The sequence below is a fragment of the Phalacrocorax carbo genome, chromosome 1, assembly GCF_963921805.1.
Source record: "Phalacrocorax carbo chromosome 1, bPhaCar2.1, whole genome shotgun sequence".
NCBI classification, from domain to species: domain Eukaryota; kingdom Metazoa; phylum Chordata; class Aves; order Suliformes; family Phalacrocoracidae; genus Phalacrocorax; species Phalacrocorax carbo.
Genome location: NC_087513.1, coordinates 53,761,157 through 53,786,266, shown reverse-complemented (window position 1 = coordinate 53,786,266; position 25,110 = coordinate 53,761,157). Strand labels below are relative to the sequence as shown.

Below are 25,110 nucleotides of genomic sequence, written 5' to 3'. Positions count from 1 at the left end.
ACAACTCGCTTTCACACATGTGCTACAGTACCAGTAAATTTAAGAATGATGATGAGTAAGACCATGGGTTTGTCTGCTAGATCCCCTAGGAGCATAGGCTGACTCTAAATGAGCTTAGAGACATAGTCAAGGTTGTGGAGGATTAAGGAGATATCAGAGCTGAGATACGGGGAATCAGATATAGTTAAATGTGCAAATAATTTTTTTCTCTGAAAGACATAACAACCAAAATCTTCCAACAGAGGCACTCCAACCTGCCCATAACAGCAAACTATTTATACCATAATGTTTCCTCCTTCAGGATCCCAACACTCACACAGTTCATCTTTCGGGCTTCATTCACTGCCAAAGCAATGAAATAAGCCACACATACTGTTAGAGCTGCAGGACAGGACTAAAGAATAGGACTGTAATAGGCATGAGGAATAAAGGCTTTTCATTTAAACCAAGCAGATTTTGTCCAGTCTTGAGACAAGAGGGCTAAGGGATTATTGTATCACAGCCCTCAGCTGTCCAATGGAGGGTACAGAGAAGATGGCGTCAGACTTGTCTCAGAAGGGAACAGTGACCCAACAAGAGGCAACAGACACAAGGTGAAGCATCAGAAATTCCAGTTAGACATGAGGGAAAAATGCTTTTCATCATGAGGGTAGTCAGGCACTGGAACAGGCTGCCCAAAGAGGCTATGGCTCTCCATCTGTAGCTCAGCTGGACACAGTCCTCTGAAACCTGGTCTAAGAGGACCAGCTCTGAGCATGGGCTGGCCCAGATGACCTCCAGTGGTCCCTGCCAACTGAATTACTCTGTGATTCTTTGAATACTACCTGCCACTCACTATGGCAATCACCCCGAGAACTATCATTACACTGTACATTTTATTTATTTTTCCCCCAAAAAAATCTAAGTATAAATCTCAATGCAGGAAACACAAGCTTATGCTACAGCAACAACATTATTACAAACACCAGTAACCAGCACCATGTGCAATCACATTATATATGGCCATATAGGTTAAGGCTGTTTCTGCTGATAGCGGAAAGGAGCAAGAGTGTGCAAACCATTTTCCAGAGAAGTGGTTGTCACTGCACAATCACCACACCGAACCAAACAGATATGGTGAGGGGGGACACAGGACAAAGCAGTAGCAGGGATGCATCAGATTGTGAGTAGAAGAGTTTTCTCCTTCATCTTTCATCACGATTCCTTCATCATTGTAGCGTTCAGTGCATTGGAGAAGCTGGATCCCCTGAGCGTGTTCCCAGCACCTCAGGTGGGATTAATTTCAGTGAAGCTGGGTTTTTCTGTTACATCAAGAACCTAAGTAAGGTCCCTAGATTCCCTCTGCGGTCTAAGGTGGAAGAGGCAGGTTCAGAAGACAACCCATCCCATTAACCTTAGACACCTCTCTTACAACAACATTCATTTGACTGACCTTAAATTATGGGAATATGGAATGAGAAGAATCATGATGTAGAGGTGCCCACTCCTTCCCCTTGAGGTGAATCCGCAAACTGAGAGATGACCATTGCTATTACAGGTCTTTAAGGTGGTAGGGATTAGCCTCAGCCCAAGGGATGCCTGAGAGCTGTACAGGGCCCACATCAGGGATGCCTTCTGTGGCCCCCTGAGCAGCCAGGACAGGGGACAGGAAGAGCTCTGCTTCAGCTAGACAGCTGCTGCTTGGGGTCCCCAAGGCTCAGTGCAAGGAAGGAAACTGAACATCTTTCCCAGGCATTTCTTGGGCTTTGGTGTTCCCCAAAGAGGGATTAAGTTCTTCCCAGAGGTGGAGAGGCAGGAGCAGAGAGCAGAAAAATGACTCCCTCAAGGTTACCAGTGGTACAGGCAGCAGAGCTGGGAAGAGAAAGACATTATCGTTCTCTTGCTCCAGCCTCTTACATCTTCCAGCTCACATTCAAATGCGGGGTCTGCAGACATGCCTTTCACTCCTCTGCTTCCGAGGTGAGTTCACCTGCAGGCCCAGTGCTTATATCCTTGTATCAGCACCTATCTCAGAGCCTCTGTCTGAGCTTGATTTAACACTGCTTCCCTGTCCAGCAGCCTTCAGTTCATCCATTCTCTTGCCACCATTTAGTATTTTGGGGCAAGCGGGGAGATAACGAAACCAAGAGACGGCACAGTATTTGGTGCCTACACCAAACGGAAGATCATAGACCTTGGAAATGAGCTGAGAGTTGTTCACCTCTCCTTTGTGGCTGTTCTTCCACGCCAGGAGCCCCTGCTCCTCCTGTGTTCCTGCAACAGAAAAAATGAGATTGCCATGTTTAAAACAGTGGGTGTTCTGAGCATAGGACTACCTTGAGTGCCTCACACCCTCTTTACAAATCCCAGCAGACCCAACACAACATACAGATCCTTTGCATTTAAAGCCTTCTAGCTCCAAAGCTCTTTACAAAAATTCACTAACAAGCTTCTAGTTGAGAACCGTCTTCCTGCAACAGCTTCCAGATAAGCAGACTTCTCCACTGCTTTCCATGGGAATCAGGTACACTAAGACAGGTTTTCACAAGCCATGGGGCATCCAAGAACTGTTCAAAGGAGGGGTCATACAGTGCTGGGAAAGCCAGGCCAAATCAAGGTCTATAAGAAAATTAATGAGCCAAAAGGAGACTGGCTTTCCAAGAAGACTGAGATGGTAAAAGAATCTGGTTAACAGTGTCCTTCCTGCTCTTTTTCTGTGGCAGAAAAGAGGGTTTCCTCTCCTATTCTTATGCTATCCCTCCCCAGGCTCAATGAAAATCAGAGGTTCTTTGAGTCTGTGAGGACCAGCTGCAGGTGTTATATCCTATCTTTGGTTATCAGCCTTTCCCTTTCCACTGTTGCACCTGTTAGGCCTCAGTTTTAGCAGCTCTCATAAGGAGGCGTGCATTGGCTCCTTCCACTTCTTGTAGTTGCCTTTCTCTCTCCTTTCAAACAGCAACATGGCTCTACACTGGCATTTTCCGTAAAAGACATTTTTCCCAAATCAACATTTTCCTCTGACTGGGTTGTTCCTGAAAAATGAGTTAGTTTTTGATAAGTTGCCGTTTTCCAACCAGAGACCATTCCAGTGATGTCTCCTGTTTCTCCCCCCTCTCTGGGAGGAGTTCAGTCACATGGTGTTTCATGGTTGCTAGCACAACCCCTACTCATAGAGCAGTAGTCATGAAGACAAAAAATATTAGGAAACAAACCCTAGGGCAGGCACAAACTAATTAGCTTAGCTCATTTCAGCAAATCCTACCTGGAATGGTGTTATCAAGGATAAACCCCAGGAGCCCGCCCACAAACATGCCAGTGGTGAGAAGCACCTGGATCACCTGGTCCAGCTGGATGATTCCTAGCAGAAAAACAAAACTCTGGATAGTGATGCAGAGACACGCATGTTTGATCAGCAACATACCCTGTGCCAAGAGGCTGCAAGCTGCATGCCTGTTTAGACAAGAGTTGCAAATCCCAAAGCAGAGCTTAAGATTTGGCAGCGCAAGGGAGATTGATCTTACTGCTAGTTTCGGACCTACAGTCTTATTCTGCATAATTATTCACTGACCCAGCTGCCAGTGGGCAGGAGATGACTCATAAGTACATTAAGACCACAGCACTGTCCCAGACAAAGCCGCCTTCTGCTCCAAACATGTTCTGCACCTCCACGACATAACACCAAGCAGTGTCCTACAAAAGCATGAGCTTCAGTTCCCAAAGAAATATAGGTATATTTAGCATGAGATTTCACCACAAATTAATCGGGTGTGATGTTTCTCTGTGAGGGCTAATTGAAATGAGCAAAATAGCCCAGTAATGTAGAGCATCTGATAGATCATCTATAGAGCATGTGATTTGTGGGCTCAGCTCTTTCAACAGCCCACCCAGCATGCCATATATACCTTAAGAGAGGACACTACAGCCTTTCTGACCAACACATTAGTCACACGAGACACAATGAAGGCGTAACTGCTGGAGGGCTGGAAATTTCTATAAAGGGAACTTGACGGAATTTAGTAGAGGAATCTGCTCCTGCATTTTGGAAGCACCAAGTTTTATTGTGTATGAGCACATAAGGAAGCCTCGTTCACTGAGATCTTGATCAGGATTCAGCCTCGGAGTATTCTCCTGCCCAAAGCCCCATCCTGGGAATCTGTCCCAAGGAAGAGCTCTGCAATCCGTAACCTGACAGGAACCTGGCGAGGTACAGTCACTGACCAAGAGCAAACATTTCCACACCAGAGCTGTGCACCAGAGCAAAGGGCAAGAACAGCCCTCCCAGAAAGAAACAGGCAACAGTCAAAGCACAGGTTTCAGGTTTTCTCAGAAAAACCTGCATTTTAAAAGATTTCTCTGGATTAGCCTTTGATTGTTTTATGCTAAACAAAACGCTTCTGATGTCGCTTCTTACCTGTTTCCAGCAGCGCACTATTTTTACTTGCCCAGTTGGGAACTGCAAGGCCAGCAAATAAAGAAAATCCAAAGATAAAGATGTTTCTGGAGGAGTTCATATCTGTGTACTGCAGAGAGAAATTGTGTACATTACATTTGGAATTACCCAGATGTGTGGATTACTGTTCTGTTCATGAGACATGCTTGGATGTAAACACTGGATGCAGGAATGGACCCAGGCAGAAGCCCTGGTGCTGCTGGGGCATTAGTCATCCTGTTGCCCCTGGAGCCAGCAAGTCCTGCCCTGAACAGGGAGCCCTCTGCGATTTAGCTCCTCTGGGTACCTGCCCTCACCTTCACCCGAGGAACTGCCAATGCAAATGCTTGCATTTGCTGCAGCGTGGCTATATCTGACTCAGCCTGGTAAGAGCCTGGCTTGAAACCAAAGTCTCTTTCCTTAGGGATGAAATGGTGCTCACCCATCTGTTACCTGCAAATTGGAAATCCCGACTGCTGTGATAACTCCGAACATCACAAGGAACATGCCTCCAATCACAGGGGTGGGTATGCTGGCAAGTATTGCCCCGACTTTCCCAAAGATGCCGCTCAGGAGCATGGCACAGGCACCAGCAATGATCACCATTCGACTCCCTACCTGGAGCAGGAGGAAGAGTAGGCAGTCACACACTGACCAGTGCAGAGAGGCAAGGGATGGCAGGCTTCAGCACCAATCTGCCAAGCAGGGGTTGCACCTCAGATCAAAGCACTCAACGGTACATTCAGTTGTAAGTTCAGATGCAGCCACCAGTGAGCTGGGATGCTCGCACTGCATGGAAAGCATCTGTATTTGCAGACTAGTAAATATTTATCATGAAAGGCACTCTGCAAGCAACCATGGATCCACACCTATTTACTTGATGTTATCCTCTTTCCTATTGTTATCAGGACTTTAATAGTTTGCTGTTAAACAAAGAGTTTATTATTTAATTAAGAGCACAATAACCCCAACGCACAGCCTTGCTCTCACTCCAGCCTAGAAATGTCTTGGTGTACCCACAGGCTGGAGCTGTGACGATCCAGTCAATTCACTGGACAATCCTTCCACCAAGGTTTGGATTGCCATTTAGAAATAGCTTTCAGCTAGGTGTCCCAGACCGATCCCTCCATTCCCTGGAGACAAAGATTTGGGAGAGGAGAGCTGGCCAGGCTGGCTACTTCTATCTCGAGCTCTGGGATCTGATATATCCTTTCCGTGGTCAACAAATAAGAAGTGAGGAAGTCTCTTGGTCTGCCCTATCTCTCATCACCCATCTAGCTTCAGTAAAACCATTTTTTTCTCTTTTTTTTTTTTTTCTTAGGAAGAGCCAGGGCGGCCTTTTCTTGGTTGGGTGCTACAACAAAGGCAGGATAAAGCACCAAGCCATGCCTTTCATTCAGATGTGTTAGAGCACATGAATAGGAAAGAAAAAAAGTATCTGCCAAACAAAGGGATGAAAGAGACATTTACAGATTATGGAAACTAAAAAGAAAACCAGCAATAGTTATTAGACGTTCTAGTCAAGATACACCTTACCACACCTAAACTTGGACAGCTTAAAGAATCATGCCAAGCTTTACAAAGTTCGTGTCTTGGGCAGAGAAATTCTGTAATCCTCAAACATTTTATAATTCAATTAAATATTTTAATCCCTGCCTTTAAATATCTCAAGAATGTCATATTTCCAGGAAGGGCTTTTTGTGATTGCTTTCAACAAAAACATTCCCAGTTACTAGTTAACTAGTGTCTCTTTTTAAGTACTTCTTAAACATGTCCCTTTAAAATACTTTTAGTCTTACTTGATTGTGGAAGATAAATGAAAAAGATTTGGTGGGGAGTTTCAAAATAAAATAATGCATTGCCTTCAGGTAGACTTTTTATGTTCCTTGGCTTAAAATCTTGAGACACCATCACCATCAAAACTATAATTTAATAAAAGCCAACAGATTTATTTGTTTCAGGATTAGAATGAAGCTTCAGATTCTTAATTTGCCAAACTGTTAAATTACCCAGTATATGGAGTTGGCCTTAAAGGCAAATTACCTAATCCACTGATACCACAATTGTGAGCATATGCTGCTAAAGCCTCTAGTTTAAAGCTTGTTTCAATCATGTCAGGAAGACAAGAAAATCAGTTCTCTTTCTTAAGGCTGATGAAACTGCACAGTTCCCTACTATCCATATGGTGACTCTGAGGTCTTTACCTCTCCTTAAAATCCTCCTCTTCTTTTCTTGGAAATGAGAGCTCAGTACTGGCACGCTGGGCTTGATCAAACAGCTTAAACATGGGTAACTGGTGCCATTTAAGTTGTTGCATCTTGGCAGCTTCCAGCAGCTTCTTCTTTGCCTCATCTGACAACCCCTGTGGATATCCAAGATATCCAAAGATGTTTCAGGCGGTGCTGGACACCTCTGTTTACGCAGAGGAAACAAGTCACCTGCATTTCCATTTGTTAGGGAAAAATGTGTTTCCCATGTGAAAAAATGAAATGAAATCTATTTTGTGCTCTCAGCATCCCTACCTATCCCAGCCAGAGTCTTTACACTGAATTAAGGTTGACTGAGATGAGACTGTATTTTGTGCTCACTTAAGCATGAACAAGATGAGCAGAGAGAGGATCTAAGGGAAACATCTCTCCTGAATCAGCAAGGACGGCATGTCCACCTGAAAGACTTAGCATACACAGGGACAACATGTCCTGTAATGTGATAATTATGAGTCTGGGCACTTCTGTACTATGCTACATCCCATACATGCAATGCATGCAGCAAACTACATGTCAGGAAGGAATGGGCTCAGGTATATGGTCGGTATGCACAGATTTCATAGTGACAAGATACATGGGGTGGCAGGCTAAACTGGACTCCATGCAGACATCCAGACAGCTCTTGCTGCTGGAAGCAGACACCTCGGTCAAACAGTAACACTTCAGTCTGTGAAAAAATGGATATTGTGAGTGACGTTTATAAAATCCAGTGAAATAAGCAATATTGTGTACAGTGGGAGCTATAAGTCAAATTCTGCATTTATATATTGACTCACAGCTCTGCTGACATGGCATTGCTTATTTGACAATGATTTAAAAATGTTCACTAGTTACCTGCTGGATGTGCCCATCCCCTGGCTGTAAAGCTTAGTGAAAATCTATGATCTGATTGTCAAGCATTTATCTGGACATTTCTTTCCCTTATAAGAGCAATAAGATACTGAAGGGATTCACAAAACTTTTAGAGAGGTAAAAACATAAACCTTTGCCATCACATTTTATAATCCCAAAGAAATAGTCCACCTTTCACATGATTGCCATCCTTGGGTTATAAAAATTCTGGAATTTGGAGCCCTATTAAATATTTTCTTTTTCCTTACCTCCTCTCCTCTCCTCTTCTTTATATTTAGGAAGACAGATAGACAGACAGAGACAGGCAGGCAGACAGACAGTCTTTGATAAAGTCAGTCCTCAGGGAGTTTCCAGGTTAGATCAGATGTAATGTGCTCTCTTTAGTCTCACCTAAGTCAGGAGCCATGAGTAACAGCAGTGTACACTTGTCCCATATGCAGACCATAAGCAGAGAGAGAGGCACCGACCACCTCTGTTAGGTGACTCAGTGCTGCTGAGGTGGTCACCAATGTGCTAAGGCACGTTTTTCTGGCGTGCCTTGGGGGAGGGTGGGCTAAGATCACATCCCAGGTCCAGCACATACCCATGTACACTACTGCTTTGTACCTACTCCCCTGGGAGAAACCTCCAGGAGGTCCAGGGCACTGCAGACACCCTGCTGCAGTGGGGCTCACCTTGGTGATGCCCAGGGCCCCCACATTCTCGCTATACGACGTGGTACCGTTCCCCGTCCCCCAGGCCCCAGCCAGGAGGCAGCCAATGCCTTCCACCCCGATCCCACGGTTGATGGCATGCTTCGGCGGTAGCGGGGCACCAGACAGGCGGGCACAGGCGTAGTAATCTCCCACGGACTCCAGCATAGAGGAAATCACCCCAGCTAAGATGCCGAATATTCCAGCTAGGCTGACGGTTGGCACTCCCCACTGGCCTGCAAGTAAAGAGCTCAGTTCAGGTTGGTGGGGCACATTTGCCCTGAAATCTATTGCAGGAGGGAAAAACAGCATGGGTGCTTGTGGGTGTTTTCCTGATTTTTGGCATTTTGTCTCCCCCTCCTAGCCATAAGCAGAGGTGTAAGCCGGAGCAGGGAGCCTCATGGTGGGATGGGGAAAGAGGAAGTAGTGGTACCTGGGTAAGGCAGTCGAAACCAGGGAGCCTGGGACAAAACGTCCCCATGGGTGTCCGTCCGGGCCAGGTGGCCATAGGCAGTGGGGTCCGCAGGGAGGACATTGGTCACCGTCAGCACGTAGCAGAGCAGCCAGCTCAGGGAGAGCCCCAGCAGCACCTGTCCATCAGATGCAGCAGTGGGGTCTAGTTAGGGCATGGCCACATCTCCAGCATGGTGTCTCCCTGCCTGACCCTTTTCCCTGCATGTAGGATGGAGGCAGAGGAATGGCAGGGGGTCCTGGTGGCCCTCCCTCCTTCCCTCCCCACATTCAGGGCCATGGGGACCTTTCCCTGTGCCACTGGCCATGCAGGCTGGGCTGGGAAGCATTAACTCAGCTGGACAAGAGTGGAAGGAGCCCAGGCAGCCCAGGGTGGGTGAGGCCAGTCCCTCTGCCACAACCACTGGGTCTCTGGGAACCCCAGCATACCGGGAAGATCTGGAAGAGGTAGACCAGGGAGAGGTGGCACTTCTTGCCTCTCTGGTAAGACGGCAGCGGCACAGGGACATCTTTCAGGTACTGAGAGAACAGAACTATGAAAGAAATAGTCCTAGGAGGAGGGAAAACCAGACCATGAGACAAAGTGGGTGCTGAGCTGCCCGCCTGTCCCCACATTAACTGAAGACCTGCTACTTGAGGACCCAGGACTCCAGAGGACCCCAAAACCCAGGCTCTCAGCACCTGAGGGTGGCCCCCCACTCCAGCAAGCCTGGGGTGGAACAAGCTTTCCATGACTCTCTATTGACAGCTCTGCTGTACTTGCAAATATTTTTTTTCCTCTTTTGTTTCAAACCCAACCCCCCTAGATGGTGCATCACTGAGTATGACACAGTTGTCAGAGTCTAAAAATGATACTTGAGTAAAAGAAAATCCTGAGAGACGTGCAAGGTCCAGGCAGGATATTTAGGAAACTGTCCCTGAACCTGTGTAATTCAGATATACTGGAAATATAGGATTTATTGATTTCATAGTTTCAGGTTTACTGTGCTGCTCTGCAAGTGGCAAAAAGTTCCTACGTGGCACAGGGAAAAGAAAGAGGATTTGATTTGTTTGTGGAAGTTCCTGTTTTGAAAGAAAAAAGCACGGTGGGACTGTGGGGCTGCACATGGTGTCCACAGAGCCCTCCCAGCCAGCCAAGAGAGGGAGAGCACGGCCCTCTGGTCTGTGAGGGCTGCGCAGCAGAGGGGTCCTCCAAGGCAGGGATGCTCACGTGTGCCCCTGGCAGCACCCAGGGCTCATTCTGGTGAGGGCAACCATGAGGTGCAGCTCCTCTTCCATCCCTCTTGTAGGACACATCTCCCGCAAACGGCAGCACAGCTGAGTGCACTCACAGCAAGCCCTGTCTGCTCCCGGAGTGTCTTCCCCACAAAAAGGGCAACCAGATGAAGCTGGAGGCTGCAATAGGCAGTAAGAGGGGAGGGACTGGGCACCCCACCTTGACTGCTGAGCAGGTAGGAGACCTTGGACATTTTCCTGCCATGTTAACCATGCCTCTGAAGGGCTCCTCATTTTTTTTATAACAAATCTGAACTGTATACATTAAGTGAATTATTCCAGATAGGATTTGGTGAGAAATAGGTTACACCAGCTGAAGTGCACTGACAGTGCACGGAAAACCGGTAGTTTTCCATGCATGAAAAGGTGATGAGCTACAGGTGCAATATTCATGGGCAGGCAGAATAACAGCAGTGCAAAGGAAACACTAACCTCACCTCTCTGCAAAGACCTGCTGTGACATACAGCCAAAGGTTATCTATCAATTAGGGTTCAAAGCACTGAATGACTGAAAGTCTGAGGAGGAACTGGTTTCTGTTTGTGGTTTCTAAAGCTACAGAGCCCAGCCAGATTGCATCAGTGTACATTTTGTGTGTTTGCATTTACAAAGGTGCTTGGCAGCCTTATGAATCACTGCAGAGCCCTCATCTACCTCAGGTAGGTGTCTGATTATTCAGGTTGCCTGACACATTCCATTAACAAACACTATTTTCAACTGTTTATAATTCTGCCTAACTTTACCCATTCAGGATGAGAATTTCCATGGAAAACATCTGCCTCAGGCCAAATATTCCTGGAAAAATATATCCCAAACCTATTTCAGAGAGTGATGTTCAGGAAATAGACATAGTATATAGCTTGTGTTGAGAAGGTCATTTTGCCTTGAGCAGTAGCTGGGTCTGCTTATGACCTGGAGCAGAAATTTGAGATTTAGTAGAACTTGTTCTTTGGGGTGAGGGATATTGCTCTTTCTCACAAAATTGTGCTCAACTACGATCAGTCTGTAACAATGATCATTCATCCCAGGTCCCAAGCAGTCAGCAGAAACATCTCAGGCTTTAGCATTTGCAGCCCATAAAGATTCTGAGCTTTCTGAGCCCATAAAGATTCTGAGCTTTTTGCCCAGTGATGCACCATCACCAGGGAGCAAGTGAGCATGCATTAGACCAGTTTCTTGAGGCAAAGCAGGTATCACACATCGTGGGGGCACTGGGTTGTGATGGGGCTAGACAGCAAGGCTGAGATGTCGTGGCTCATGTCTTCTGCCTTCTCCATCACCCCTCTCCCCCTTTCCCTAATGGCACCCATGGAGCCAGCAAAAGAGGATGCAGACAGCTCAAAGCACAATGATTAGGTTGGAGCTAAGGTGTCTGAGTCATGGAAGAAAGGACTGGGATTAGCACAGGTAGAAGATGGTACAGAAATGAACAGGACAGAAAGAGTGACTAGGGACACAGGCTGGAGGGCTGGGACCCCATTAATGGAGCAACAGTGTTGGGCAAAGAGGTCAAGCAAGGGACTGAGGTTAGGAGCCACTGACAGGAGAAAGGAGGCAGAAAACAGATATAGTCCAGACAAGGATATCTATTTTGAAGGGAAAATTCAGAGTGGCTAAGCAAAGGGGCTAGGACAAATCAGCAGAGCTGGAGAACAGGACAACAAGCCAGAGATGTGGCAGGAGAAACAATGGTGAAATCAAAGTTGGGGCCAGGCAGGTCTTGGGGTCATATGGCATGCTGGTGGAAGAAACCAGTTAAGCGAGGAACTGGAGGTAGAGAAGAGAGGTGGCTTCTGGGGCCTGGGAGGGCAGGTGAGGGGAGGAGAAGTGAACTGGAGAGAGGCGGACTGGAGCACGTCCCAACAGCACACTGCCTCCCTTGGGCTGCAGAAAGGCTGGCCCCTGAGTCTCCAAAGGCAGCTCTGAAAGCATTAGCAAACTGACGGGAGCCCATAAAGAGGATAACAGCCTACTCCTGTTGCATGTTAACCCAAGCTGAAGTCTGCATTAGGGACCTGAAGGTGCCAAATTTACAGGGGAACCATGCAGTGGCATTTTTTCTTTTTGGATTTGTTTCTGAAATACCAAGGAAATCCTGCCACTAAGTGCACTCCGTACACTCATACACAAGGGCATGCACACAAATATCCCTGAAACAGCACTCAATGCTGCAAAGCCACATGCACAGACATTTCCAAAGCCCCCCAGGCGCTCTGTGGAGAAAACAATTCCACCTCCTCATGTGAAAACAACACACAAAGCACCAGCTATTTTAACTCAATGAACACCTTCCTCTGTGTGCTCAACTTTGTCATTTTAGGAATGCTTTTTAACTTAAATAATGGGTGTGTAAGACTGTCTGTAGACAACTGTGAAGACTGTCCCCAGGAATCACACATGAGAAAGATTTGTTTTTCTACTGACCTATGAAATTTGGATTTTCACAAAAATCAGATTTTTTTAAACTCATTTTTGGGTTTTGCTTTGCTGCTGAGGGCTCTAACCTCCCCAGTGATGGGGGGAACTACGCCGCACTACTGCCTTGCACAAGCCTGCTGCATGTTAGTGCCCAACAAATAAATCTCAAACCCAGTGGAACCCTGCCACAGGCTGCGACACCTAATTTCATATTACAGGTAGGTGGTTTGTGTACGCTCAGCCTTCCCATGGGGAAGTGAGACTTACATGAATGCTATGCCCCAGTGCTGCCCAGCCTTATCCCCAGCCAAGTCAAAGAGAGGCAGTGCAACCAAGGTGATGGTGGGGGCAATTGTCAGGGGGCCGATGAACCTCATCAGAAATCCAATCAGGCCAGAAAATCCAACGAAGATTTGAAAGCAGGAAGCTACAATGATAGCTCCTTGCACCTGGAAAACGGAGGAAGAGAGCAGAGGTTGAAAAGAGCTCAAGCTGTTGAGCCTTTTCTTCATAAACCAGTGCAAAACCAGTGTGAGAGCCAAGCTTGGCCTCCAGTGATGGACCAGCACTAAGGCTTCCCACTGACTACAGCAAAGCTTGGCTGAGCATTACATGTGGGGAAGGACCACTAAAGTATCAACACACCAACCACCCCCTTGGCTGATGGATTTAGTTCTCACCAGGGCCAATTTTGTTCCAGAGACCCCCCTCCTCCCTGGCCTCTTCAGCCACCCAAGCATGCATCAGCTTCCCTGCTCTCTCTCTGCCTGCTCCCCCAAATTGCAGGGGAAAAGCTCTTGACTTGAAGACAGGAGCAAGGCCATGGTCTCCTCTCATCTCCCATCTGGGAAGGGCTTGGGCATTTCAGAACACTGGTAGGGCAGGTGGGTCATTACAACCTCTATTTTTTGCTGAGTATGGGTTTCCCTCTGGGGACACATTTATCACTCTGAACTTCCCTGTGTTTGGCAATCACTGCTAAGCAGACAGCAATTACATCCTGAAATGCAGTTCAGCTCCAGGCAGGGGATTCAGGGGTGAGGCCACTCTCTGCCTTTGCAGATTTGGTGATAAACCCAGGGTGGGTCCTCTGTGGTGTTCAGCACCTTCCCTCTCCTGACTCCAAAGGCAAGAGAAACACAGGGGCTGGGGTGTAGCACCCAGCCTGAAAGGAGAAGGCAGCACTGCCCTTTTGGCAGATTTATAAGTGTCAGTAGGGAGGGCAGCCTATTCTGCACAGCAAATCCTTCATGAGTTCACGCTTCCCAAGTGCTTTGCAAAGCACCCCAATGTATGGATTGACAGAGGCAAGTTTAGCCACCTACTCTGATAAGGCAGTAGGACAAGGCATTGAGATTCCTGACCTTTCCTCCTCTCTTTCGACTACCTAAGAATGCACTTTTCCTTAATATTTACAGTAAGGTCTGCCTTTGCATTTCTTTTTACTAGGTCTCCTGTGCTTAGACAGGGTCCCTTCCTTGGAAACATCTTCCCTCCCTTCCTTCCTCAAGGCTATCCATGCTTCATGGAGTAAGGATCTGGCTGGACCAGTGGAGACTTTGCAGAGGTCATAAATCACCTCAGGTCTACATATCCCCTGTTCAGCAACAGTGAAGCATCTGCTTTCCTAATGGAGACTAGATGCTTGGGAAGCTGCAACAGGGTGAGGGCCAAGGTCCATTGGGGATGGTGGGTTCTCCAGCACTGATGGCTCTGCCATGGTCAGGTGCTTTTCTGAAAGCAAACAGCCCTGATACAGAGCAGGTACCACTGAAAATCTAATATACCTCTCGCATCCGTGTCTGCCAGACTTCAATGAACTCTGGTGAAGAGGCATTCACCAGGGTAGCGTTCTGCGTCCAGGCAGGGCACTTCCACTTGGGGAGAGACAGCATGGCCAGGGTTGGTGTCAGGAATGCGAAAGTGCCTCCTTGAATAATAGGCAACCTCGAAGGAGAGCAGAGGGAAAAAATGATGAGCAAGAATTGTAGAAACCCAGCTCCATAGGTGTGAGTGAAAGGAAAGTGAAATAAGTTTAAAAATCGGTCTGCACATGGCCCCTGGCCATATCTTTTGAAATGTTCTGGCATGTTTCCATCACTGACCACGGGTGGGCATTGCTGCCCATTGCACTCAAGAGCAACATACCGAGGGAGAAGAGCTCAGGTTCAAACACTGCCAATGGAGAGGCTCATCAGTGCTAGAGTCAAAGTCTGCTAACCCGTGTTAAGGAAAAAGCATTCCTCTTAAAGTGTGACTAGACCATGGAGCTGCACAGAGTAAAACAACAACCAAAGGAAAAAAGCTGGAGGAGGGGAGAAGATAAAGGGAGAAAGATGGTGAAACTCTGAAGAAAAGCTTAGCATCAACCTAGGCTCAAATATTTCCAATATCTGGTTGCTTCCTCTGTCCCCTTCAGCTGCCTCAGTTTTCTTCACAACCTGCTCATGAACACAAGGACATGCACAGGCTACTCCCCATGTCACAACCATCCTCAGGCTGAGGGCAGTGGAATATGTAACTTGGCTTTTGGTACTGTTTTTTAAAGCTAATTACTCTGCCCCTGTTTCCACTGACACTGGAAAGGAGACCTGCATGGATAGGTCTGAGAGTGCTGGCTGGGTGAGACCTTGGGTCTTCCCCCACGCTATGTGCCTCCCGGCTTAGAGTAACCCTCACTCTGGAAACCCCTCAGGCTAGCAAGGAGCGTGCACCTCCAGAGGTGTTCAGCACTGGCTTTGCACAGAGTTTTCGACAACGGAGCTGGTGCTCCTCTGAGCTGTGCCAGCCTCTTCTTCTTCCACACAGGGAGAAATGGAAATACAGAAGTCAACGCTGGTACTAAACCCCCTTGTAGTGCAAGTTGTTTCAGTCATTCCTCTAGCATGATTGAAAAACCCAAAGCTCCCCGAGGGCGCAGGCTGGCACAGCAGCTTTGAACAAGCTGAGAGAAACCTCTGACGTGCCTTGGCTTCCTCTGTTTAGAAATCATCCCTGGGAGCAGCCCCCAAAGCAACCTCTCTTATAGCCAGGACCTCTCATGGGGCTTGCTCAGAAAAGGAGCAGGGCAGCGAGCCAGGTGAGTGCTTCAGCAGGGCACGGATTTCCCTGAACCCAAGGCGTTTCCACCATTTCTGGAAAGCACCTGAAAATAAGAGATGGCATAGATGTAACAGCACCACGTCTCCATCACCTAAAACAAATATTTATACCACTGCAATCACTTGTGCCACGCACAACCAACTGAAGCACCGTCACTGCTATGCCAGTAAGTTATATTTGAATATCAGTCATCTGTGGAGTCACTTATTTATGGCATTCAGCCAAACATTTTGCAGTAGTCAAAGGATTTTGCTGGGCAAGGAAAAAAAAACCAAACAAAAAGAGACAGAGGAGGCCTAGTGCCACCACTGTTGAATTAACAATAGATTTATAGCTCCTGCTGTGTTGGCCCTCAAGCTATTTCATAGCTGGTGCTGGCATGGGTGGGCTCAGAGCAAACTGGAGTGCCGAGGCAATGCATATGGGGCATGCTGAGTTCTTTCCAGGGAAAGCTGCAGGTTTAGAGAAGGAAAAGTTATGTACTGATCATCACTACACAGTGTCCAAGCATCTGCTAAGGGGGCTCGCCATAATGGCAAGCAAATCATGTGTCCCCTCAGGAGCCTCTTGCATAGTCCGTACAGTGACTGTCTGGGACCTGTCACTGCTTTTTCATGCCATGTAACGCAAACAATCTGTAGGTTACAGTGGGTCAGGTTTTCCCTTGGCTAATGCTTCTGGAGGGCTGCTCCTGAACCACATTCGCTCTTGGTGGGAACCTCCTCATCTCTATGGCCAGTTCCCATCCATTCATTCATGTGCCAGCATTGTCTTTTAGTCAAAATGGTTTCTCCCTGCCTGATCCCCCCCATTTCTCTGCCAGACTAGTTGCAGGCTGCAGCCATACCCATCTGAGGCACCACATTGCCAGGCTAACCAGGCCAGCCTCTGTAAGATGAATGGTCTCCCCTCCCTATGCCACATTAATAGATAGCCTCCATATCTCTTCTCCCCTGAATTTAGTCTTTCTTAAATATGGACACAGGGAAGGGGACTGTGCAGAGTGCTTAGCTGAGGGCCTCAGGGCCTCCGAGAGTGGCACAGATGTTTTCCAGGAAAAAGCATCCCCTCCAACTTGTTAATTACCATTTTTCTGGCTGTCTTTTGTGTATGCATGGTTATTAACTACTACAGCATTTGAGAAAACAGTAAAAGGAGAAGAAAAGATAATCTGCTTCTGTCTCCTCAGGCTTGGTTTGCCTCTGGCCACACTGCAAGCTGAGTCCCACCTTTCCAGCAGGAATGTCTCCACGCATTATAGTTGGGGCCAGCAACAAGGCAATTGTGTTCTTAGCACGGCAAAAGCCATTCAAGCTTATCCTACGGGAACAACTCCTTACCACTTAATTTGACCTGTGGTTCCTTATTTAGCTACTCAGCTATGGGAGAGGCTCCCTGCTACTCTTTCATCCTCAGCTAACAGTGAGCAGAGGATGTCACAGCTCTCGGATATTCACCCAGGTGTTTGGGGGATGCCTGGGAGGACTCCAGCCTGAATCGTAACAGCACTCACAGCCATGGCCATGCACCCCAGCCTGAATTTAATCAACTGAGAAGAAACAGATTCTATTTCGTGGCCAGGTAGTCCCCCCTCCCCCACTAATCCTACAGCAATGTAGGAGAAGGGGAGCACCCTCTGGGGAGAGGTTTGCCCACAGCCACTTCTTAAGACAGACAGAGATGGAAAAGTTGCACTGGGGAAAGGAACAGGAGAAGTAAAAACATTTTGTGGAGCTGGCAGTTGACCGGTGATTTGATGGCAGAAGAGTTTTAACCAGGCCCCTCAGATTCAGAAGCCAAAGAATGTGTGATTTTTGCCTTTGAAACAAGAAACGTGGGTTCCTACCATACTGGAGGAAAAAACAGCCTGTGGAAAAAGAGAGGCAGCCCAGAGTTATGACAAGGGGAATAAAAGAAATTTTGCAAGGCCAGCAAAGACACAGGGCCTTTGTGGCAAGGGGGAGTGCTTGTAGTCATGTCTCTTACTAAGTACTTAATTTTCTGGGTAGTGAACAGCAACTCCATGCTCATCTTCTTGTGACCAGCTCTTCAACAGCTCAGGAGCAAAGGGGATTTACCTTGCTTACATTCAGATTGTGCCATGAATCCCTGAGCATGGGAAGTGGCACGGGTTAATGGGATATGCCGCAGAGCTCTTCCTTGAGTCCCTAAGGTGTGGCAGATTTCTCCCAATTATCCCCTGCCCCAGAGTTTTCTACAAGCTCTGTGCTCCCTTGATACGGAGCCCAGATCAGAAGGGTCCTGCCTCAGCTGCAGGACCACTGCAGTAAGGAGCAAGCAGACACTGCTTACTGCATGTTTCAGTGCTTTATTATTTTGTAGGACAGATTCCTTATAAGCCCAAACAAAGGCGCATCAAATACCAGGAGATGCAAAAGTCAGAAAAGCAAGGCATCCCTGCAAAGTTATCACCTACAGTGATTTCAGGATGCTTTGGCATGTGCCCTGATTGCCCAAGGGTAGCAAATGACCCTCACTGATAGATAAACTCTACAGCAGACTCGTGGCCAAGCACGTAGTAATCATATCTACAGACTGTTTTGTCACGTGTCCCATTTCTTGCATTTGGCCTACCTGACTCCAAAGAGAACTTGCAACAGGGTGCAAATCCCTGAGACAAAGAAGATGGTGCTGATCAGGTGGCTCTGGGTGAGGAGGTCGTGCTGGAGGCAAAGCTCTTTGGAGAGGATCAGCGGGATGGCTACGAGACCTCCCATGGCTGTCAGGAAATGCTAGGAGCCAGAGAAAGACTGGGTGAAGAATGACACAGAACCAGCTGTATATTGTTACCATGTTGATGAGCAAAATCTATAAGTAACTCACTGATTTCTGTCTGGGCAGTGCTAGTACTACCCATTCTCTTTTTTGGCAGCTTTAATGCTCTGTTAGGGCCTGTTCCAAAGCACCTACAAGAACTGCAGTGCACCCCCACAAACTCCTCCTGCTTTCCATGCCCAAGGACCTTCTGCAGTGCTCTGGACTCCCCAGACCACTGTCAGACACAACCAGTTTATCCCCAGAACCTGCAGACAAGCTGTTGGGCCTACTCTTCCAGGAACGTGGGGACATCCCAAGCTAGGGGGAGAGATCAATCAGGCAAAGTAAGAGCAAATGTTTCAGTCCATCTCATTTGCACCACAAAGGATAACATAAAAAGTTGGCCAGTTGGAGCCACACATTCTTTGCTCTCGGTAGCTTGTCTCACACAGTGCAATTATGGGTAACCATAAAAAATGGATGCCAAAGAATGGAAAAAATACGCATTGCATTTTTCAGAAGAGTCACAGACATATTTCTACAATGACCTTCAGTTAATTACTAAATGTGAAAATAATTTTTCAATTTTTTTTTTTCTTTAAATATTAAGCTTAGTTGTTAGCTCTCATCTCAGAGTACAGGACGGCAGTGGTAGAACTGGTGGCACTCAGAAACTCACTGTGCTCATCAAAGGCATGTTTTATTAAAATTATGATGCAGATGTGTTCAGAAAACTTCGGTTTAATACGCTCTAAATTAGAGATGACTGTTTATGGAAACAAAGTACAAAATGCCCACCAAGCTCCAAGCAGAGGCCATCGTTACCTTAATCACTCTGAGGTCTCTCTTCCCTGAGGCTCCATACCCAGTGTGGCATTGGTGGCACTGGGTCATTTAACACACCTGGGCATGGACTCCAGGCAAAGCAGCGTTGGCCTGGAGCAGCTGCTAGTTTTTATTCCCGTGGGAAGGGAGATGTTCAGAAGCCCTTAGACATTTGGCTACCTTCAGCCAAGGTATCTATCTGACCTGTCCTTATTAACTATTTGGCCCAGCCCCAGGACTCTGTCTTTCTATTTGCACTTCAAGGGGCATGATGTAGCTGTGTGCACAAGGATAACAGTCAGTGCTCAGGAGGTGGTGGGAAGAACTTGAGTTCGAGATCCAGCCCTACAGCTCCTTTTATGCTCAGTGAAGGTGAAGCACTCCCAAATTCAGCTTTCACCCCCATTAACTGGCTGAACAGCCATTAAACTTCCACCCACTCCCAGACTCCACCTGCTTCCCCATCACACCTGAATGCCCAGCAGGATGCACAGGTACCAGGGGGGCACATCCGTGACAGCATAGGCAAGCTTGCTGCCACCATGGCTCGTACCCCTGCCTTCTTCTGGGCCTTGGGCAGTGCAATCTGGTGGGGGGCAGTGGTGGCTCCCATCTTCACCCTGGCAAACAGAAGAGACCCTTCGTTAGCCACAACCTGGCCTCACAGGCACCCAACAGCAGAAATTTCTTGTATGTTTTCCTCCACAAGGGCAGCATAAAAAAGAAGAGCAAGGGGGAAATTAAAACAGAGGTAAAAATACCTATGGAAATTTTTTATATGCATGTGTGTGTCTAGACCAGAAGAAACATTATGTGCCTCAGCCTCAAAGGGACAACTGGACAAAGTGCATTAGTATCATTTATGTCTAGCTAAGGATGGAGAAAATGCAACCAGAAGCAAGAAAGTGTGCAGTGAGTTAATCGGTGAAAGCTGCACTGTCCCCTGGTCTCTGTCCCTCCTGGCTGTCCCACCCAAACAGTGCTTTTATCTTTTATCAAAGATAAAATACACTAAAACAACTTGGCTGCCACTAATTACAGAGTAGAAGCATGTTTTATATTTCATTTTCTTAAGTCTTCTCTTTCCAATCCCCTCACACATATTCTACCTCGATAAGCACACCTGCCCTTTGTTTCACTAGAAAACCTCACTCCTACTGAGGAACTGTGTGAAACACAGAGACACCAGCAGATGTTTCAAAGGAAACAACTCAAAGCAGGGTACCGCGGTGCTGCCCCAGCTTGGCCACCAGCTGTCGGGAACAGCACCTAGAGGGGTGCCCCAGGGTGGGGGCAGCACCAGGGACCAGAAAAAGCCTCAGGACCTGGGCCCTCAGGGTGGTGGTGGGGTCTGAAATAGCTCTCCACGAAAGCTCGGGTCCCCTCCCAGGCAGCCAGAAGCATCAGGGGAGCTGTATGCCTTTCAGAGTTCATGCACAGACACGTTTTGCTAACGAAAGCAAAATATTGCTTTGCTTCGGTTGCCACAGCTTTTAAGTAAATCTCCCCAGTTGGTCGCTCCTCCTTCCAACCCACCCTGACCCCTGAGCACACATGTGCACACACACAACCATGCACACATTGCCTGGGCACACAGACATGCCATGTGTGCGCACACAGACATACACACACACATACACATCCTGCCTGTGCATGCACACACATGTATGTGGTAGAGGGAGGCTGCCTGGGAAGCCACAATGTTTTGAGCCAAATGCATAAACTAATTATGATCCCAAACCACATGTTTCATTGACCCTTCTCCAGCCGACGAGTCCTCCACATGCCAGCAGCAGACGGCTTTTCTGGGCTGGGATGCCCAGCTCCATCAGGCAGGGACAGAAACCTGCTGTCAGGAGAAGCTCAACCACTTTGTCAGTTTTTTTTTAATCTTCCAAGTCCTCCTGGAACCTGAAGACACCAAAATGCCCAGCAAAGCGAGATGGCTGCAGTAACGCTCATGTCCTACTTACCAATGGAGGCAAACAGCTAATGCTGCGGTCAGGGAATAAGGATGTAAAATTAATGTTACATTCAGTTGTAAATTTTGCAGGTGTGACAGATTAATCCTGAAGGTCTTAATAATTTGCCTGAAACCTCCAGGTTTCCATTCTCATGGCTGAATCTCCAAAGTCCCATTTTAGATCATGCTGTTGAAAATGTGCCATGTAATACCTTTTAAACACAGTGTATTTATCCAGCCTAGGCAGGCTGGGAGCATTACCAATACTTCCAGAATAGTTAGGTGAAGGCAGAGTTAATTCAAACTGAGCTCAGGCATGAACTTCAAGAGCAAAAGGCGTTCCTAAATAACTCCCTGTGGAGACATTTTCATTTCAGAATAAAAGAGCCTGAGCCATGGATTAACAAATGTACAGCAAGGTACTCCATACACAGAGTTATCTGGGGACAGCTACTCCTTAATAACACCAGGGGTAGATGAAACCTAAGCTAGGCAGACAGCCCTAAGCTCCTTGCCTTGCACTGCAACTTTTCCCCTTTTATCCAGGAGGCACATTCCAGCCTAGCAGAGGCTGTGCCGGTAACAGCCCCTCATGATCATCACATGAATGCCTGACCCTCCCCTGAAGCTGGCTCAGCTGGAGAAGGATGCACTGGAGCTAGCAGGACAAGGCAGCACCAGAGGCAATGGGCTAAAGCTGAAACACAGGAGGTCCCGTCTGAATACCAGGAAACACTATCTCACTGTGAGGGTGACCAAGCACTGCACAGGTTGCCCAGGGAGGCTGTGGAATCTCCATCCTTAGAGATACTTAAAAACTGTCTAGCCACAGTCCTGGGCAACTGGCTCCAAGTGACACTGCTTGAGCAGGGGGTTGGGTAAGTTGACCTCCAGAGGTCTTTTCCAACCTCAGCCAGTCTGTGGTGCTGAGATGCTGGCAGGAGGACAAGGCAGGAACAGTTCGGAGTGAGAATGGGGAGCCACTGCTGGTGGTTCTACGCCCAGATTCTCCCACAAACCCAGGGGACCAGGACACCATCCAGGTACCTCAGGCTCCAGGCACAGCATCGCAGCCCTCACCAGCATCTTAAAACAGCACATCAGGAAGGTGGCCAGAAACTGAGCTGCTTGAACCACAGGTAAAAGACCTCTGTCTTCTACCTTCTCTAGGGTGATTCAAACCAGAGGAAGTCACAAGGCTGACCTGCATTATGGCAGAACAGGTAGAAATGGAGACCATTAACAATAGCAAAAGAAAGCTGCATTGCTCTGAGTACCTCCCTGAGGCTCTACCTGCAGCTGGCACAGCACCCCCACTCCTCACAGCCAGCTCACCCAGAGTTATCTGAGAAATGGGAGACCTGGACACCAGGTGGTTAAATGCCTCCTCCAAGGTCCCCCAGGCAGGTGGTCTGTACCATGGTACAAAGACTACGGTGTCAGGACCCCACTCTCACACCTGCTGTCAGAACATAAGCAGCTCTTTTAGTTTCTAATGGAGGTGACACCTGCCGTGAGATAGGAAGGGGGCTGCCATGCCCCGGGTCCTTGCCCTATGGCTGTTAGATCCTGCAGCATTCCCAGTGCACTGCATACCCCTGAACTGACCCATCATTTACAGCTTTTACCCTGCTGTAACCCTACGGGGTGCTCCTCCCTGCTGACTCTCAAATCCTTTTTCCCCCCACCTCTCTGTCAATTTAGCCCACTAGAAATAGATCCAGAAGACAAAGAAACACACTCTTCAATAGGCTAAACTTGCTATCGTCATTTTACTAATTAATACATAAAATGCTTTACCCAGGGACACAGCCACAAGGAGCCACGAGCTCGCTTGCTTTTCAGTACAGATACACTTGCGCTGCCATTCATCTACACTATCATTTTAGAAATAATGGAGAGAAAAGAAGTCAAAAGGGTGCCAGAAGTAGAAAGTATGCTGATTCTGCAGCAGCAGGCTGTAGTGAGGAAATAATTCCTTGGATTCCTGTCAATAAAGGAGCCGAGAGAGACGTTTACCACACACCAGCATCCTTGCAGCCAGTCCAAGCCTCCTGGCTTTCCTTTTCTCCTCCTTTTGCAGGGCTCGCACCCGTTTATGCAAGCATTACCCTTCACAGAAGAGCAGACTCACCACAAAGCCGAGGTTGTCTAGCCCATTGAGCTCTTTGTCTGAGGAGAGGGTCATGCCTTCCACTTTCCTTCACCGACTGCCTTGAAAAAAGAAAGACCAGTAAGAAGAGGAAAGCCTCCCAGATTGCCACTTGTCCCAGTCAACACAGCTCTAAAGAAACAGGGTGAACAGGTGCAGAAGCTGGGCTTCAGGAGTCAACCAGCACTCAGTCCTAGCTATTCATGTGAGCCGTATCGCAGAAGCATTTCCTTTCCTTTGGCTTATATAAGTGACTCCTTTTCTCCAGCTGATTAGAGGTCTGGCATTCAAACCAAACTGGAAAGCAGCCCTTCCCTGGACTGAGTGAATCAGTAGCTGATGGCACAAAAAAACTTCCTCTGTAGGTAAGGATGCAAGGGGGTATCAGAGAGGTGAGACATTTCCATATTTTCCTGGTACAGCCTTAAAAAACTTGTTGCTTCATTATTGATTCAACAGCAACTTGCATGTTCTGTGTGGGTTGGACCTGTTTGAAGACCTTTGTGCTGATCTTTAGAAAATTACATTTCTAGATGGCTTAACTTATTCTGCCTGTAAACTGCAGTGTATTTTGGCTTAGGTACAAATGTCATCATCTTGTATGATAATCCTATTACAACATGAAAAGAATGAGGATATTACTGGGAACCTATTTAAGGCAGCAACCAATAATCAAGTCATCAGAACATGACACCAGGGAGGTATAAAAGACATTACTGAAAAAGGACTACTTCAGGCCATCTGATTATCTCCATTCAGCTAAGGATCCTAGCTAAATGGTGATCATCGGATGGCCTGAAGCAGTTACCCTTCTCTTAATAAGTAGCAAATGGTGTTAGTGCTCCATCAAGCCACCGGAGCCACACCACCCTAGCTCTCCTCAGATTAAGTATCTATTTAACTTAATGGCTTCCTGAGGCGGTGATCTTCCCAGACCAGCTGCAGAGAGCTCCTGCAGAGAGGGGCATGCTATCACCTACACACAGTAATCACCCATTGGGAACATCTGTTTCCACACAGGAAGCAGCATAACAGAAATAAACTCTGGTCCCTATTTCTCCTGTAGACCTTTGGTATTCTCAGACCTTCTCTCCAGACCAGGACTGCATTACAGGGCGAGACAACCTTGCCCTGAAGACCGTCAGTGAAGCTATGAGCTGCCACTCAGCCAAATCTTAAGGCACCAAAATAACACATGTTCACAGCTTTGCCAGATCTCCTCTCTGAACTCCCATTATATAGGGATCTCCCTGTATTTTTACTGCAGGGGATGCATTTCCAGCCCCACTGATCTTGGCATGAGGCCACTTTTTTCTGCAAGCTCTAAACAAGAATTCTTTTCCTGGTCAAACTACCCTGGACATTTTTGCCCTCCACTCTACCAATTCCCAGCACAGAGAGAGAAGCACAAAACCATCCTGTTTTACAGGTTTGCTCATCTCTTGTTATCCAGTGCACTGTATGGTTGTGATTCATTGCATATCTGTTTCATTGTATATATCGACAGTGTCCATTAAGCAATACCAGTGAGGATGCACCGTTGCAAGGCTCTAAGAAAATGAGCACTGGATTTTTCCATTCCTTTTCTGAAGGTATATTCCTGCTTGCATTTCTTGATGAATACAGTGCAGTCCTCTGAGCAGCCATCTAAATCTGCCCATTCTGATATCCTCCATTAACCCTATTCCACTCCATGAATCAGCCACTCTCTGTACCTCATAGTCTCTCTTGTGATTCTTTTTTTGTCAAACCACAGCACAATATTCCTTTGGGGCTAGTCTGTTTTCCCAGTAGACTTTTATAAGACCTCCCATCAGAAAAGTCCTCCACCTCCTATTTTCAGCCCAGCGTCTGTTCAATAACTCCTCAGTCCTGCCATAACATTGTTTTCAAAGAGACCTAGGCGTTC

At 47.4% G+C, this 25,110-nt stretch overlaps 1 protein-coding gene across 1 annotated transcript; it reads right to left on the bottom strand.

Annotated features, from left to right (window-relative positions):
* Positions 1-563: 563 nt before the first annotated feature.
* On the bottom strand, positions 564-23,237 carry LOC104053554 (solute carrier family 23 member 1). Its single transcript, XM_064452408.1, has 12 exons — positions 23,184-23,237; positions 19,557-19,706; positions 18,079-18,236; positions 14,169-14,328; positions 12,649-12,830; positions 9,120-9,240; positions 8,653-8,809; positions 8,202-8,455; positions 4,862-5,026; positions 4,391-4,499; positions 3,242-3,337; positions 564-2,253 (listed from the first exon to the last, which is right to left on the bottom strand). Exons 1-12 carry the CDS (start codon positions 23,235-23,237, stop codon positions 1,985-1,987), a joined length of 1,875 nt encoding a protein of 624 aa, XP_064308478.1. The 3' UTR covers positions 564-1,984.
* Positions 23,238-25,110: the final 1,873 nt, after the last annotated feature.